The sequence below is a fragment of the Thalassophryne amazonica genome, chromosome 23, assembly GCF_902500255.1.
Source record: "Thalassophryne amazonica chromosome 23, fThaAma1.1, whole genome shotgun sequence".
NCBI lineage: Eukaryota > Metazoa > Chordata > Actinopteri > Batrachoidiformes > Batrachoididae > Thalassophryne > Thalassophryne amazonica.
In genome coordinates, this window is record NC_047125.1 from 13,938,180 (window position 1) to 13,952,870 (window position 14,691).

General features: G+C 41.5%; 1 protein-coding gene across 1 annotated transcript; it reads right to left on the reverse strand.

Moving 5' to 3' along the window:
- Positions 1 to 9,696: 9,696 nt before the first annotated feature.
- On the reverse strand, positions 9,697 to 11,398 carry LOC117505282 (alpha-2 adrenergic receptor-like). Its single transcript, XM_034164897.1, has one exon. It carries the CDS (start codon positions 11,020 to 11,022, stop codon positions 9,730 to 9,732), a length of 1,293 nt encoding a protein of 430 aa, XP_034020788.1. The 5' UTR covers positions 11,023 to 11,398; the 3' UTR covers positions 9,697 to 9,729.
- Positions 11,399 to 14,691: the final 3,293 nt, after the last annotated feature.

A 14,691-nucleotide genomic window follows, 5' to 3' on the forward strand; every position in this document is an offset into this window, starting at 1 on the left:
TGTTGGTAACTGCATGGTCGCAGATGCCCTCATTTGCAAAATTTCTGAGAATTTATTGCAAAGGCTACAAACTGCCATGTTCCCAAAATTACTGCATGTTTGTGTTGGCGTGTACAGCTATTTACAAGGGATGCTCAGTCGATATGGTGCACTTTACCGTCGGCAGGCCGTATGACAGACAGTGGTTACTGTGGATTGTGCTGTCTATGTAATGGTTCCTCAAAATGGTAAGTTTCAGCTCCCTCCAAAGATTTTCTATTGAGTTCAGGTCTGGAGACTGGCCTGGCCACTCCAGGACCTTGAAATGCTTCTTATGTAGCCCCTCCTTAGTTGCCCTGGCTGTGTGTTTGGGATCATTGTCACGCTGGAAGACCCAGCCATGACCCATCTTCAATGCTTTTACTGAGGGAAGGAGGTTGATTGCCAAAATCTTGCAATACATGACCCCATCCATCCTCCCTTCAATATGATGCATCCTCATATCCATCGTCGTCCTGTCCCCTTTGCATAAGAGCACCCCAGAGTATGATGTTTGCCCCCCATGCTTCATGGTGGGGATGGTTTTCTTGGGGTTGTTCTCATCCTCTAAACATGGTAAATGGAGTTCCAAAAAGCTCTATTCTGGTCTCATCTGACCACATGACCTTCTCCCATGCCTCCTCTGGATCATCCAGATGGTCACTGGTGAACTTCAAATGGGCCTGGACATGTGCTGGCTTGAGCAGGGGGACCTTGCTGCCCTGCAGGATTTTAAACCATGACAGCATCATGTGTTACTAATGTAATCTTTGTGACTGTGGTCCCAGGTCTCTTCAGGTCATTGACCAGGTCCTCCTGTGTAGTTCTGAGCTTTCTCAGAATCATCCTTACCCCACAAAGTGAGATCTTGCATGGAATCCCAGACCGAGGGAGATTGACAGTCATCTTGTGTTTCTTCCACTTTCTAATAATCATAACAGTTGTTGTCTTCTACCAAGCTGCTTGCCTGTTGTTCTGTAGTCCATCGCAGCCTTGTGCAGGTCTACAGTTTTGTCCCTGGTGTCCTTAAACAGCTCTTTGGTCTTGGCTATGGTGGACAGGTTGGAGTGTGATTGACTGTGTGTGAACAGGTGTTTTTTTTTTTTTTGTTTTTTTTAATATACAGGTAACAAGTTCAAACAGGTGCAATTAATACAGGTAAAGAGTGCAGAATAAGAGGGCTTCTTAAAGAAAGATTAACAGGTCTGTGTGAGCCAGAACTGTTGCTGGTTGGTAGGGGATCAAATACTTATTTGCAGCAGTAACATACAAATAAATTATTAAAAAAAACATACATTGTGATTTCCGGATTTTTTTTTTTCCAGATTATGTCTCTCAGTGGACATGCACCTAAGATGAAAATTTCAGACCCCTCCATGATTTCTAAGTGGGAGAACTTGCAAAATCGCAGGGTGTTCAAATACTTATTTTCCTCACTGTATCTGTGGTGCAGATTTGGTGAGAATCTGTGAAGTATTTTTGACATAATCTTTCAAAGCCTATATAAAGTGAAATTTGAACCAGAATCTGGATTCAGAACACCTCCAAAATTTAATGAAGTCTTCCATGGCCTAATGTGTATCTGTGGTGCAAATTTGGTGAGAATCCGTGCAGTAGTTTTGACATAATCCTGCTAAAAGTAATTCTTCAAAGCCTATATAAAGTGGAACTTGACCCTGGATTTGGATCACCTCCAAAATTGAATGGAGTCTCCTTGTCCTAATACCCATCTCTGGTAAAAATGTCATCAAAATACGTGCAGTAGTTTTGAAATAATCTTGCTGACAGTCAGTCAGACAGACAGACAAATAAATAAATAAACACCAGTGATTTTATTATGTCCTTGGTGGACATAAAAATAATAGGTGTAAATGAAATCCAATACGTACTCAGTGACTTAGAAATGTTCATATAGCCATCCCCTGACTTGTCCTTATAAAACTGAGTCCTTATATTTACAATTGTTAGTTTAATTACTTACAACTTCTGAAAATGGAGGGACTGTGTATAAAAAATAGCTGTATTTCCTAAATGGTTAATGTGATGTTTTTGTTAGACCCCATGATTTAAAGATAAAAGTCCACACTACAAACATATGCCGATTGTTTCTTTTAATCTCTACTGTGATGGTGTAGGGAGGAAAAATCACAACAAGGGCACAGTTTATCCTAATGTTACCCAGCATGTACAAGGTCTTAAGGTATAATCTTTAGTAGCAAACTTGATTGTGATCTATGAAGACCTCATGGAAATCTCCCATACACTAGACTTCAAGCCTCTGTCCCCTGGTGGCCAAAATTAAAATTGAAATGCGCCCAACAATGAACATTCCAGACGTTTTACTGAGGTGACCTTGTGCATCAAGTTTCACTTTGATTCACAAAGTCTTTGTCAAGATATCTTGAACACAAGGTTTAACAGAGACTCCATCCCTAGTGGCTACAATTAGTATTTAAATGTGCCCAATGTCAAACTTGTCTGAGCTCTTGGTGAGGTGATCTTGTGCACCAATTTTCATGTTGGTACATGAGCTCGTTTTTTAAGATATACAGTTATATTTAAAAGTTTGGCCACCCCTGATGATTTCCATGATTTTCCTTGTTTGGATCAGCAGTTTCAGTTAAATATATCATATAGCAGACAAACACTGCGATATTTGATAAGTGAAATGAAGTTTATAGGATTTACAGAAAGTTTGCAATAATTCTTTAAACAAAATTAGGCAGGTGCATAACTTTTAGCACCCCAACAGAAAAAATACATCAGTATTTAGTAGATCCTCCTTTTGCAGAAGTTACAGCCTCTAAATGTTTACTATAGCTTCCAGTGAGAGTCTGGATTCTGGTTGAAGGTATTTTGAACCATTCTTTTTTTTACAAAACATCTTTGTTGGCTTCCGAGCATGCATAGCCCGCTTAAAATCACACCACGGATTTTCAATAATATTCAGGTCTAGGGACTGAGATGGCTATTCCAGAATGTTGTACTTGTTCCTCTGCATGAATGCCTTAGATTGTGAGGAGTATTTAGGGTTGTTGTCTTGTTGAAAGATCCAGCCTCGGCACAACTTCAACTTTGTCACTGATTCATGAACATTGTTCTCAAGAATCTGCTGATATTGACTGGAATCCATGTGACCTTCAAGTTTAACAAGATTCCCAGTACCTGCACTGGCCACACAGCCACACAGCATGATGGAACCACCTCCAAATTTTACTGTAGGTAGCAAGTGTTTTTCTTGGAATGTTGTTCTTTTTCAGCCATGTATACTGCCCCTTATGTCCAAATAACTCCATTTTAGTTTCATCAGTCCACAGCACCTTAATCCAAAATGAAGGTGGCTTGTCCAAATGTGCTTTAGAATACCTCAAGTGACTGTGGCATGTACGCAGAAAAGGCTTCCTCTGCATTACAGAATCATACAGCATCTCTTTGTGCAAATTGCACTGTATAGTTGAACAATGCACAGAGGCACTGTCTTCAGCAAGATCATGTTGTAGGTCTTTGGAGCAGGTCTGTGGGTTGACTGACTGTTCTCACCATCCTTCGCTTCAGCTTATGAGATTTTTCTTGGCCTGCCACTTCGGGCCTTAACTAGTACTGTGCCTGCCGTCTTCCATTTCTTCACGATGTTCCTCACATTGGAAACAGACAGCTGAAATCTCTGAGATAGCTTTTTGTATCCTTCCCCTAAACCATGATGTTGAACAGTCTTTGTTTTCAGGTCATTTGAGAGGTGTTTAGAAGCTCCCATGTTGCCACTCATTAGAAGAGATACAAAGAGGGGAAACATTTGCAATTGGCCACCTTAAATACATTTTCTCACGATTGGATTCACCTGTGTAAGGAGGTCAAGGGTCAGTGACCTTACAAACCAATTTTGTGTTCCAATAATTAGTGTTAAATGTATTCAAATCAATAAAATGACAAGGGTGCCCACATTTATGCATCTGCCTAATTTTGTTTAAATAATTATAGCACACTTTCTGTAAATACTAGAAACTTCATTTCACTTCTCAAATGTCAGTGTGTTCATCCCACCTTTTTGGGGGTGTGTGGTAAATCATAAATCTGCATCAAATGTGTTATACCAAATTGACTGCATTACTGCAGTCTTTCAAAAAACAACGCCTCCAGATCCTAGTTTTCAGCACCAAAAGCATTTTATTTAAATGATTTACTTATTTGCTTGTCACAATAACATATCACAAATGTTTTGCTGCATTCTTAATATAGAATAAATAAAATAGAGGAAGCAGGCTTCACTTATTTCATTTGTTTATTTTAATTTTGTTGTTGTTTATGCATTTCTGTTTTATCTTTTTGTAATTTGTGTTCTCTGATGCCTGGCACAAAATTGAAGCCAATCCAGTGCAGAAGACTCTCACGTCTCAACCGTTTCATCTTTCACAATATTTGCCAGATATATCTACACAGGAAATCCTATTTTGAGTGAGTGGGAAATGGATGCGCGGCACCCTCAAATAATGATGCCGTTTTCAACACAGTCCTGGCAAAACCATTGCCAAATATGCTTAGTGCTCGGGTGGCAGGGAGCAAACAAACCACCGTATCATTCATGCATTGCCAGATATGTATTTGCACATATTTGAAGTGCAGTTCGCGACTGGAGCTGTTGAATATAACAGTGTTTTTATGTTCCATGGATGTCGAATGTTCCAACAAAAAGCTTTGAAAGCAAATCTTCAAAGTAGTTTATCACCAAACCTACAGTAGGTATGACGTTCATAGCAGTTTAATGAATGAAAGACCCCCCCCCCCCCCCCCCCAAAAAAAGTGCAACATAACCCGTGGAAGAGGTGTACTTACAGAAAAGTGCAGGTAGTTGGGGATTCCTGTTAACACAAGACTTATTTAGGGTTATTATTGATCGCCAAATATATAACCTTTTATTTTTCAGCTACAAATCTTGGTGGCTGTTAGCAGCAGTTGGAACAGCAGCAGAGAACCCGTCACTAACGGCATTTGACAGAGCAACTCTCAGCAGAAAGGGGGAGGTAAACAATAGATCGCTGTGGAGCATTTGGCTTCACCTCTGTCCTGCCCACAGGGACTCTGGGAAATGCCAAATTACCTTGAAACAAGCCAGTCTTTTACTTTCACTGGGTCATAACTTATTATTTAAGTATTACAGCAGTTTTTTTCTCAGTGATATATACTTTTAGTGGACTGTGTGCTTAATAAATAAGCGCAGCTGTTCAGAGTGAAACCACAATGCTGCGCCTTTGCACAACTATGGCTTTTCTGTTTTTGCCAATCAGTGTTTAACACCTGTTGAGTTCTAATTTGCTGAATATGTGGAGGCTGTCTGCCTTTGTTGGTTAGTTTAGCACCAAGAAATGGTTACCAGATGTCAGTAATTTTAATTTGGCTCAAAACGGACAGCGTGAACATCGTCTTTTAATTTTAGACTGGTGAAGGCAGCTCAAATGTTAGGGACTTGTGCGTTACATCACATCACATCAACTGCAGACGCGATAAAGAGGGACTTTCTTCAGGGTTACCTCCACAATACTTTGTACAAGTAAACAGATCAATTTCAGCAAGATTTGGATTTAGACTTTTTTTTTTAATCTTCCATTTAAAGCTACAGTGTGTAGGATTTAGGAGCGTCCATGAGCAGAAATGGAATATAGCATTCATTGCAATCCGTCTTTATAAACTTGGATTGAGCCCTTCATATCGACATGGGAGCTGGGGCCCCTCATGGATCCCACCGTGTTGCACAGCCACGGTGAAACAGTACCCCAAAAACGATATACTTACTCCAACTGTCACATTTTGGACCATGGTGGTTGCTTCCCTATTCACCATCTCCTGGGCCCTGTTTCATCAAGCAGTCTAATCTTTAATCTGTTAAACTTACTTAGCCGACTCCGGTTAGTTGCCCAACATTATCCGTCTTATCTTCGTTTCACATTGCCGGCTAAATTTGTAGATTAGCCATTAAACGTTAGTTGACGATTTTCACAGGCGTAGCGGTTGCCAGGAAATGTCTCCAATGCGCGAGAGTTTTGTTTACTTCCAGGTTGGTCGTTGACATGAACTATCCAGCCTTTGTTTTATTACCTGGCTTTATTAACATTTATTGACACATATGAACTGCAGAACGACATGCTTAGCTCTTAGCCTAACAGTTCTTCTTCTACACTTTTAAGGCGTTTTATGCACACAGTGCTGCTCAGCATAACAGCGAGGCCTGGTGGGTAATGTGAGAACTGTCACAAACGCATCATGACAATCGCCTGCTTCAGCCATGGCCAAAAGTGGAGGAAGCGCTCCTTTTGGAGAATTACGAGCGACATGGGGTGCTCTCAAGTGTTCCATCAAGTGGTGGTACAACATAGCCGCAATTTTTGAGGTAAGACGTTGAATTTTTTTTTTACTAAAATTAGGTTATCCTCCTATGTACCAGGCTAAAAACTCTAGTTGGGTAATGTGAAACTTTAGCCGACTAAGCACTTTGTGCAACAACTAATGTCAAAAAATTTGTCAACTAAGTGAGTTTATTCGACTTTATTAGACTGCTTCATGAAAATGGGCCCTCACAAGTTTAAGAACCTCATACATATGTACATATACAACCCCTGGCAAAAATTATGGAATCACCAGCCTCGGAGGATGTTCCTTCAGTTGTTTAATTTTGTAGAAAAAAAGCAGATCACAGACATGACACAAAACTAAAGTCATTTCAAATGGCAACTTTCTGGCTTTAAGAAACACTATAAGAAATCAAGAAAAAAAAATTGTGGCAGTCAGTAACGGTTACATTTTTAGACCAAGCAGAGGAAAAAAATATGGACTCACTCAATTCTGAGGAATAAATTATGGAATCACACTGTAAATTTTCATCTCCAAAACTAACACCTGCATCATATCAGATCTGCTCATTAGTCTGCATCTAAAAAGGAGTGATCACAACTTGGAGAGCTGTTGCACCAAGTGGACTGACATGAATCATGGCTCCAACATGAGAGATGTCAATTGAAACAAAGGAGAGGATTATCAAACTCTTAAAAGAGTAAATCATCACGCAATGTTGCAAAAGATGTTGGTTGTTCACAGTCAGCTGTGTCTAAACTCTGGACCAAATACAAACAACATGGGAAGGTTGTTAAAGGCAAACATACTGGTAGACCAAGGAAGACATCAAAGCGTCAAGACAGAAAACTTAAAGCAATATGTCTCAAAAATCGAAAAATGCACAACAAAACAAATGAGGAACGAATGGGAGGAAACTGGAGTCAACGTCTGTAAGAAACCGCCTAAAGGAAATGGGATTTACATACAGAAAAGCTAAACGAAAGCCATCATTAACACCTAAACAGAAAAAACAAGGTTACACTGGGCTAAAGAAAAGCAATCGTGGACTGTGGATGACTGGATGAAAGTCATATTCAGTGATGAATCTGCATTGGGCAAGGTGATGATGCTGGAACTTTTGTTTGGTGCCTTTCCAATGAGATTTATAAAGACTGCCTGAAGAGAACATGTAAATTTCCACAGTCATTGATGATATGGGACTGCATGTCAGGTAAAGGCACTGGGGAGATGGCTGTCATTACATCATCAATAAATGCATAAGTTTACGTTGATATTTTGGACAATTGAAAGGATGTTTGGGGATGATGGAATCATTTTTCAAGATGATAATGCATCTTGCCATAGAGCAAAACTGTGAAAACATTCCTTGCAAAAAGACACGTAGGGTCAATGTCAACGAGCAGATCTGATTTGATGCAGGTGTTAGTTTTGGGGATGAAAATTTACAGGGTGATTCCATAATTTATTCCTCAGAATTGAGTGAGTCCATATTTTTTTCCTCTGCTTGGTCTAAAAAAGTAACCGTTACTGACTGCCACAATCTTTTTTTCTTGATTTTCTTATAGTGTTTCTTAAAGCCAGAAAGTTTCCATTTGAAATGACTTTAGTTTTGTGTCATGTCTGTGATCTGCTTTTTTTTTCTACAAAATTAAACAACTGAATGAACATCCTCCGAGGCCAGTGATTCCAGAATTTTTGCCAGGGGTTGTAGCATCATACAGCTTACTTATCACAAAAAAATGTGAAGGAAAACAAAATCGTGACCGGCAACAACATAATGCAATCTGCAATCTCACCATTAGATGACACTAAATCCTACACACTGTAGCTTTAAATAGCAAGATAAGGTAGTTCTATCACAACTTCTACAAAACTTATGTACTGATCCTGATGAAATCTACAAGTCTTGTGTATTTTATGTAAAATAATCAGAAATTGAAACTTGTTGCAGGTCAGGTGAGGGTTTGGGTCCAGCACATTACACATTTGAATTGGGGCAACGTTAATGAAGATACACAGCACATTTTGCAGAATAAAATGGACTCTACCCGGACTAAATTTGGTGCCCCTCTAAATAGAATTTAATCATCTTCATCATAGTGTTAAATCCCAGCAGCAGTCTAGTCTGCAAAATTTACTGTGTATGATTTAAAAATATGCAGTTATGGTATTATTTGCACATGAAAATGTCATGAGTATTCTGCCTTAATGGAGGTATCCACTCCGAGTGGCCATCTAGATTTTTACATTTATTTCTTGAAGAAAAATAATTAATTCATTTGAACGTGCACACATTTAAGACAAGTAATGCATGTGGATCTGAAAAGTAGAGTTTTAGGTGCTGTTTAGGCCATTTGAGTTGTTGCATTAAAAAAAGCAAGAAATGACAAAATGGAACAGAGGTAGTTTCTTATAAATAAATGCTTTTATCTTAAATATTCAGTGTTTTACAAATGATTTCTTTAGCACATAATAAAAAAAAAATGTATTCAAGAACATCGATCCTTGTTCGTCACATCTTTAAGGTCCAATAGTCAGAAACCTGCTGCTGTGGTTTGTCACACTCCTCCATGTAATGAGTTACAGATCACAACAGTAATTTGGCAGTATAGAATTAAAAAGAAAAAACAGACTGAATATGTTAGTTATGTTGCTTGTACTGTTTGTGTTATCGCTTTGCTACGAATCCGCTTACAGAAGAGATGATGGGGGGGCTGCATATTCAGCAACATCACAACAAGCAAAGAATAATTTTTTTTATCGTGTTTGAATTGCCCACAAAAGGTGTGTGCATCATTTTTAGATGGAGGACTTATTCCACCTAAGTCACTGTGTCTTTAATGAATGTTGAAGTTATTGGCACCCCCCATACACACACACACACACACACACACACACACACACACACACACACACACACACACTGCACTTTCGCTCCCTAAAATGAGCTGTTTCCATGCCTGTCACTTTAAAAGGAAAGGACCTGCTGTTAGTCACGCCCACTCTCCAAAAGGAGGGGAGCAGGAGAATTTTAATGCTTTATTGGTCACAGTGTGGGAGTGTTGCACAAAGCAGCCAATAATCTAGATGTGGACTACTCCTGTACTGTTGTGACATATGTCACAGAAGTATAAAACGTGCAGATTTGGGCCTAAAATTTGATTAGACCTTGGCAACCTCAACACACATGCTCATAGAACTGTGGAATTTTGATATTTCACCTGAAACACCATCTGAAGGTGGATATTAAAAAGATTTTGCACAGACTGACCCCTTTAATGGCAAGGTCTCAGCATTGGTCTCCATAGGCCTTTATTTTAAATTTTCCTATTTATTGTCATGTGGTGCAACAGCTCTACTTAATGTCTAAAAGGACTTCTTCCATGACTTGCACAGGATCTTTTGGAAGGCGTGCCGGAAGTCCCGGTTGAATATGGTGTAGATGGCCGGGTTGAGGGAGCTGTTGCAGTAACCGATCCAGAAGAAGAACTTAAAAAGTGGTTCAGGAATCTTACAGGAGTCCCTGCACACACCGTACAAGCTGTAGCTAAAGAAAAAAGGGAACCAGCACACAACAAACACGCCCATGACCACAGCCAGGACGAAGGTAAACCTCTTCTCCCGCGCCTGGGAGATCTTTTTCCGGGCGATCGAGCTGCGGCGACGCCTTCTCCTGGAGGCGAACAGGTCCATGGACTTGTTGCTGACTTTGGCAATGCACGTGGATTGACTAGTTGGGGAACGCTTCTTTTGGCTCGCCCTCTTAGAGTTCTGCCGTTTGTGACCTTTGCCCTCTGAGGATGAGCTGTCATCCACTTCGGCCTCCTCGGTCGGCTGGACCACGGTGATGGTGACGGTGCGTTCGCTGGGAGTAGGCGGGCACTGACAGTGACCATTCTCTTTCTTGCCGTGGAAAGGAGATGTCGCTTTGCTCAGCCCGTTCTCGGTTTGTGTGACACCGTCGGACCTCTGGTTTTTCCCCGACATGGTTCTGGTTCTGGTTTTGGCCACCTGGTATATTCTGATGTAGACCAAGATCATGATCAAGCAGGGAGCGAAGAAGGATGCGGTGCTGGAGGAGAGGATGTACCAAGTGTCATCGTTGAGCTCACACTGTGGTTGAGAGCTGATTTCACGGTTGCTGTCAATCGATATGAGCGGTGGCGACGAGATGAAGGCGGATATGAGCCACACGATGATGATGATGCACTTTACACGTCTGGGAGTCCGTTTCAGGTTGTACTCTACAGCCTGCGTAACGGACCAGTAGCGGTCCAGGCTGATAGCGCACAGATGCACAATAGACGAAGTGCAGAACAAAACATCCAAAGCCAGATAAATGCCGCACCAAACTCCCCCAAAATACCAGTAACCCATGAGCTCGTTAGCGAGGGAGAAAGGCATCACCAAAGTGGCCACCAGAATGTCCGCGGTGGCCAGTGACACCAGGAAAAGGTTCTGTGGCGCCTTCAGCGCTCTGCTCGTCAGCACGGCGATCACCACCAAGACATTCCCAACCACGGTGAAGATGATGAGAAAACTTACAAGCGCAGCGATGCCGGCGATCGCTGCTAAAGAATATCCGCCGTCTGCGTTCCAGGACGCGTTCAGGTGGATCACCGTGAACGCGTCCGCTCCACTGGCGTTCGGCGAGTCCATCGTGGCTGTGCGCGCTGCGTTCCGGTCCACAACAACAAACCACCCCGACTGTTGGCATCAATTCGTGCCCCCCCCTAAAAAAAATAAATAAATAAATAAAGGCGCAGGTCCGCGCCAGTTTGCGCGTTGCGCAGCGGGGAAGTGCGCGCAAGGGAAGAATGAATTAAGAATGAACGCGCAGTGGGTTATATTTGTGGCTACTTTTCCAAGGTATCAAAGGAAAGGGGGAAAAAAAGCTGAAAGGAAAAAAATAACTTCCCAAGAAGCAGCAGCTGTCCATCCTCGGTGCGCGCCGTCGATCCTCACGCAGCTCCATGCTTTGTTCTGAAGAGAGGAAAGAAAGAAAAGAAAAGAAAAACCCAAGGTATTTCTGCCACGCCCACATCAGTGACAACATGCTCACAAAGTCTGCTTAAGGCAGGTGTGGGCAACTGGAGGTCCGGGGGCCCGAATACGGCCCACATGCTCAATGAACCCGGCCAAAAGATACATTTCTAATTCATTGATTTTTAAAAATGAAGTTATAAAATTGGGTCATGTTATACGAAGTCTATTAGAAAAGTATCCGACCTTATTATTTTTTTCAAAAAACATATGGATTTGAATCACGTGTGATTACATCAGACATGCTTGAACCCTTGTGGGCATGCAAGAGTTTTTTCGCGCCTGTCGGTTACGTCATTCGCCTGTGGGCAGTCTTTGAGTGAGGAGTCGCCCACCCTCTCGTCGATTTTTTTTTTTTTTTTTTCATTGTTTAGCAATGGCTCAGAGACTGCTGCTTTGTTTGATCAAAATTTTTTCAAAACTGTAAGGCACAACTGAGTGGACACCATTCGATAAATTCAGCTGGTTTTTGGTAAAAATTTTAACGGCTGATGAGAGATTTTGGTCTGGTAGTGTCGCCGTAAGGACGGCCCACGGCGCCTGACGGCGATCTGTGCTTCGAGGCGGCAGCGTCTTGCCGTTTCAAGTTGAAAACTTCCACATTTCAGGCTCTGTTGACCCAGTAAGTCATCAGAGAACAGAGAACTTTCAGAAGAAGTCGGCATGAGGAGTTTATTCGGACATTCCATTGTTAACGGACATTTTGTAACGAAAGAACGTGCGGGCAGAGTCGCATGTCGGGCCGGACCCGACCGCGGGGGGTCGCGACAGGAAAAACACCTCCGTGTTGGAAACCTTAATGGGCAAGTTGGAACATGCCCAAGCTGTTAAACAATTTCTCAGTTACTCACTTGTTGAAAGCCATCAAAAGCCGCCTGAATTTTACAAATGGTTTTCAACACGGAGGTGTTTTTCCTGTCGCGGCGCACACAGATTCACCGAGTCATCACAGAAACGACTCGGCGAATTTGCGCGCACGTCTTTCATTAAAAAATGTCCTTAAACAGTGGAATGTCCGCATAAAGTCCTCATGCCGGCCTGTTCTGAATCTTCTCTGTTTTCTCACGACGTCCTGGGTGAATTAAGCCTTAAATTGGGATGTTTTCAGGTCGAAACAGGCCGACGACGGCGCCTGGAAGCACTACAGGACGTCCCGCTCTGTGGGAAGTCCTTACACCGACAAACACCCCATAATCTCTCATCAGCCGTTAAACTTTTCACCGAAAACCAGCTTAATTTCTCGAATAGTGTCCACTCGGATATTCCTCACAGGTCCAGAAAAAATGTTGATAAAGCAACACGCGCCGTCTCGAGCAGTGTGTGAAACAAAGGAATTCGGCCGAGAGGGCGGGACCACATCTCACTCAAGGCCTGCCCACAGGGAAATGACGTCACCGACGCGTGAAAAAACTCACGCATGCGCACGAGGGTTCAAGCATGATTGGTGTAATCACACGTCATTCAAATCCATATAGTTAAAAAAATAAATAAGGGTCGGAACCTGTTCTGGCTTTGAGTGTTGAGCAAGAAAAAATTCTCAAGACAACTGTATGATGATTTAAAATAAGAAACAGCTGACATCTATCTATAAAGTAAGATGCGTGTATGTGGCTCACATATCTCTCTGACTGTTTGTCAGATCGGCCTCAGCTTTCAAATATGGCTTGCACACGGCACGATGATGTGGATCCTTTATTCTGAAAATTTTGGAGATTAATTTTCAAAACCTTTATTTTGAAGTCATTATTGGCACAAGGCAGAACGTTCACACGTGCCAGCTTCGACAAAGATCGTCTACAAAGATGAGTCACTCTCTGCTTTAAACAGATGCCTATCTCCAACGCGTTCACGGGGGAGAGACAGAAGAAATAAATGAAATAAGTAAATAGTGCACACACAGTCTGTGAGATATTTTGAGTAAACTGTTCTCAAAAACCAAGAGTGTGCAAGGAGGAGACGAGTGACGGAAGCAAACAACACACCCAGGAGGAATCGGAAGGAGTTGTAGGCTTCAGTGGCTGTGACTGCAAAGAGTAGTGCAACTTTTGTCTGTTGCATTCCCAGTCACAGCTTCACGGTGGTGTGGAACAGGGAAGAATTTTTATACAAGAAAGCGGATCAAATCCTCGGCTCTAGTCTCCCATGTGCCTTCTGGCAAACTGAAGCGGAACTTTAATGCTGTTGCCATCGTCGTCGTCTTCTGCTTGTAATCCTTCTCTGTGCCACTCCACTGTTAATTTGTTCTTCTTTCGAGTCGTATATGCCCCCATAATATACTTTTATAGAAGAATTTTAATCAATACATTAATGTTGCATAACTTCACATTAGCACATTGAATAGTTTCGATTTGCTCCCCCCCACGTATTATGCCACTAAGTATGTGAAAAATGTATTGCTTTTGGAAGATCCTTCTTACTGACGATGGAACAGTACACCTCTGACCTGAATGCTCCCTGCAGACCTGAAAACACACACTGATGTGTATATTTATAACATCCTTCATTCATCTGTTCCAGTCAGTTATTTACTGTTGCTCATTTTGTTCAGTTTGCTATAAGGGATAAATGGAGTGCCCAAAAAGTTACATTTTAATTCAGCCAGTACTATGTATAAGCATGTAGAGTAAAATATGGTTAAAAACTAGTGAATGTATTTGCTGATGACTGAAATAAAGTGTTAAAATTAGCTGTGGCAGAAAATTTAATATTTAAAACCTATTTGTTTTTGTTCCACTCCTGTTTAAGGGGTACTATTGTATTTTTAACCTGTTGAGTGCCGGTTTTTAAGAATGTTATAGTTAGCAGATCATAATTAGTATTTGAGGACACCTGCATTAATTCATTTATTCATTAACATTTGGCCGCCAACTGACAAAATCTTTGCTGTCGTCACTCACTTTTAAGCATGCTGTGGTTCTTCTTCATAGAATAAGTAGCAGTTTCTTATGCAGCAAATACACGGCATCACTTTCCCCAACTAGTTGTCACTTTTGTTATACACAAGTGTAGAAATTTTTTTTCATTCACAATGTCAACATTTTCACATATCAGTCCAGCTGTGGTATGAATTTGTCAAGCTCAGTTTTGAGTAACAAGAGGCAAAGCTCCAGTTGCATCTTTTTATGCCCTCCCAACACACACACACACACACACACACACACACACACACACACGCGCGCGCGCTTCTGTGAATCACCAAACTCAAATTTTGAATTTCTTCATCTGACAGTGAAATATTGCTGAACAACATAATGTGTATAAAATGCTTTTGCATTGAAAATATGG

Excerpts from the sequence above, each read along its gene's own strand:
- LOC117505282 (XM_034164897.1), bottom strand. The coding sequence starts at position 11,022 with ATGGACTCGCCGAACGCCAGTGGAGCGGACGCGTTCACGGTGATCCAC.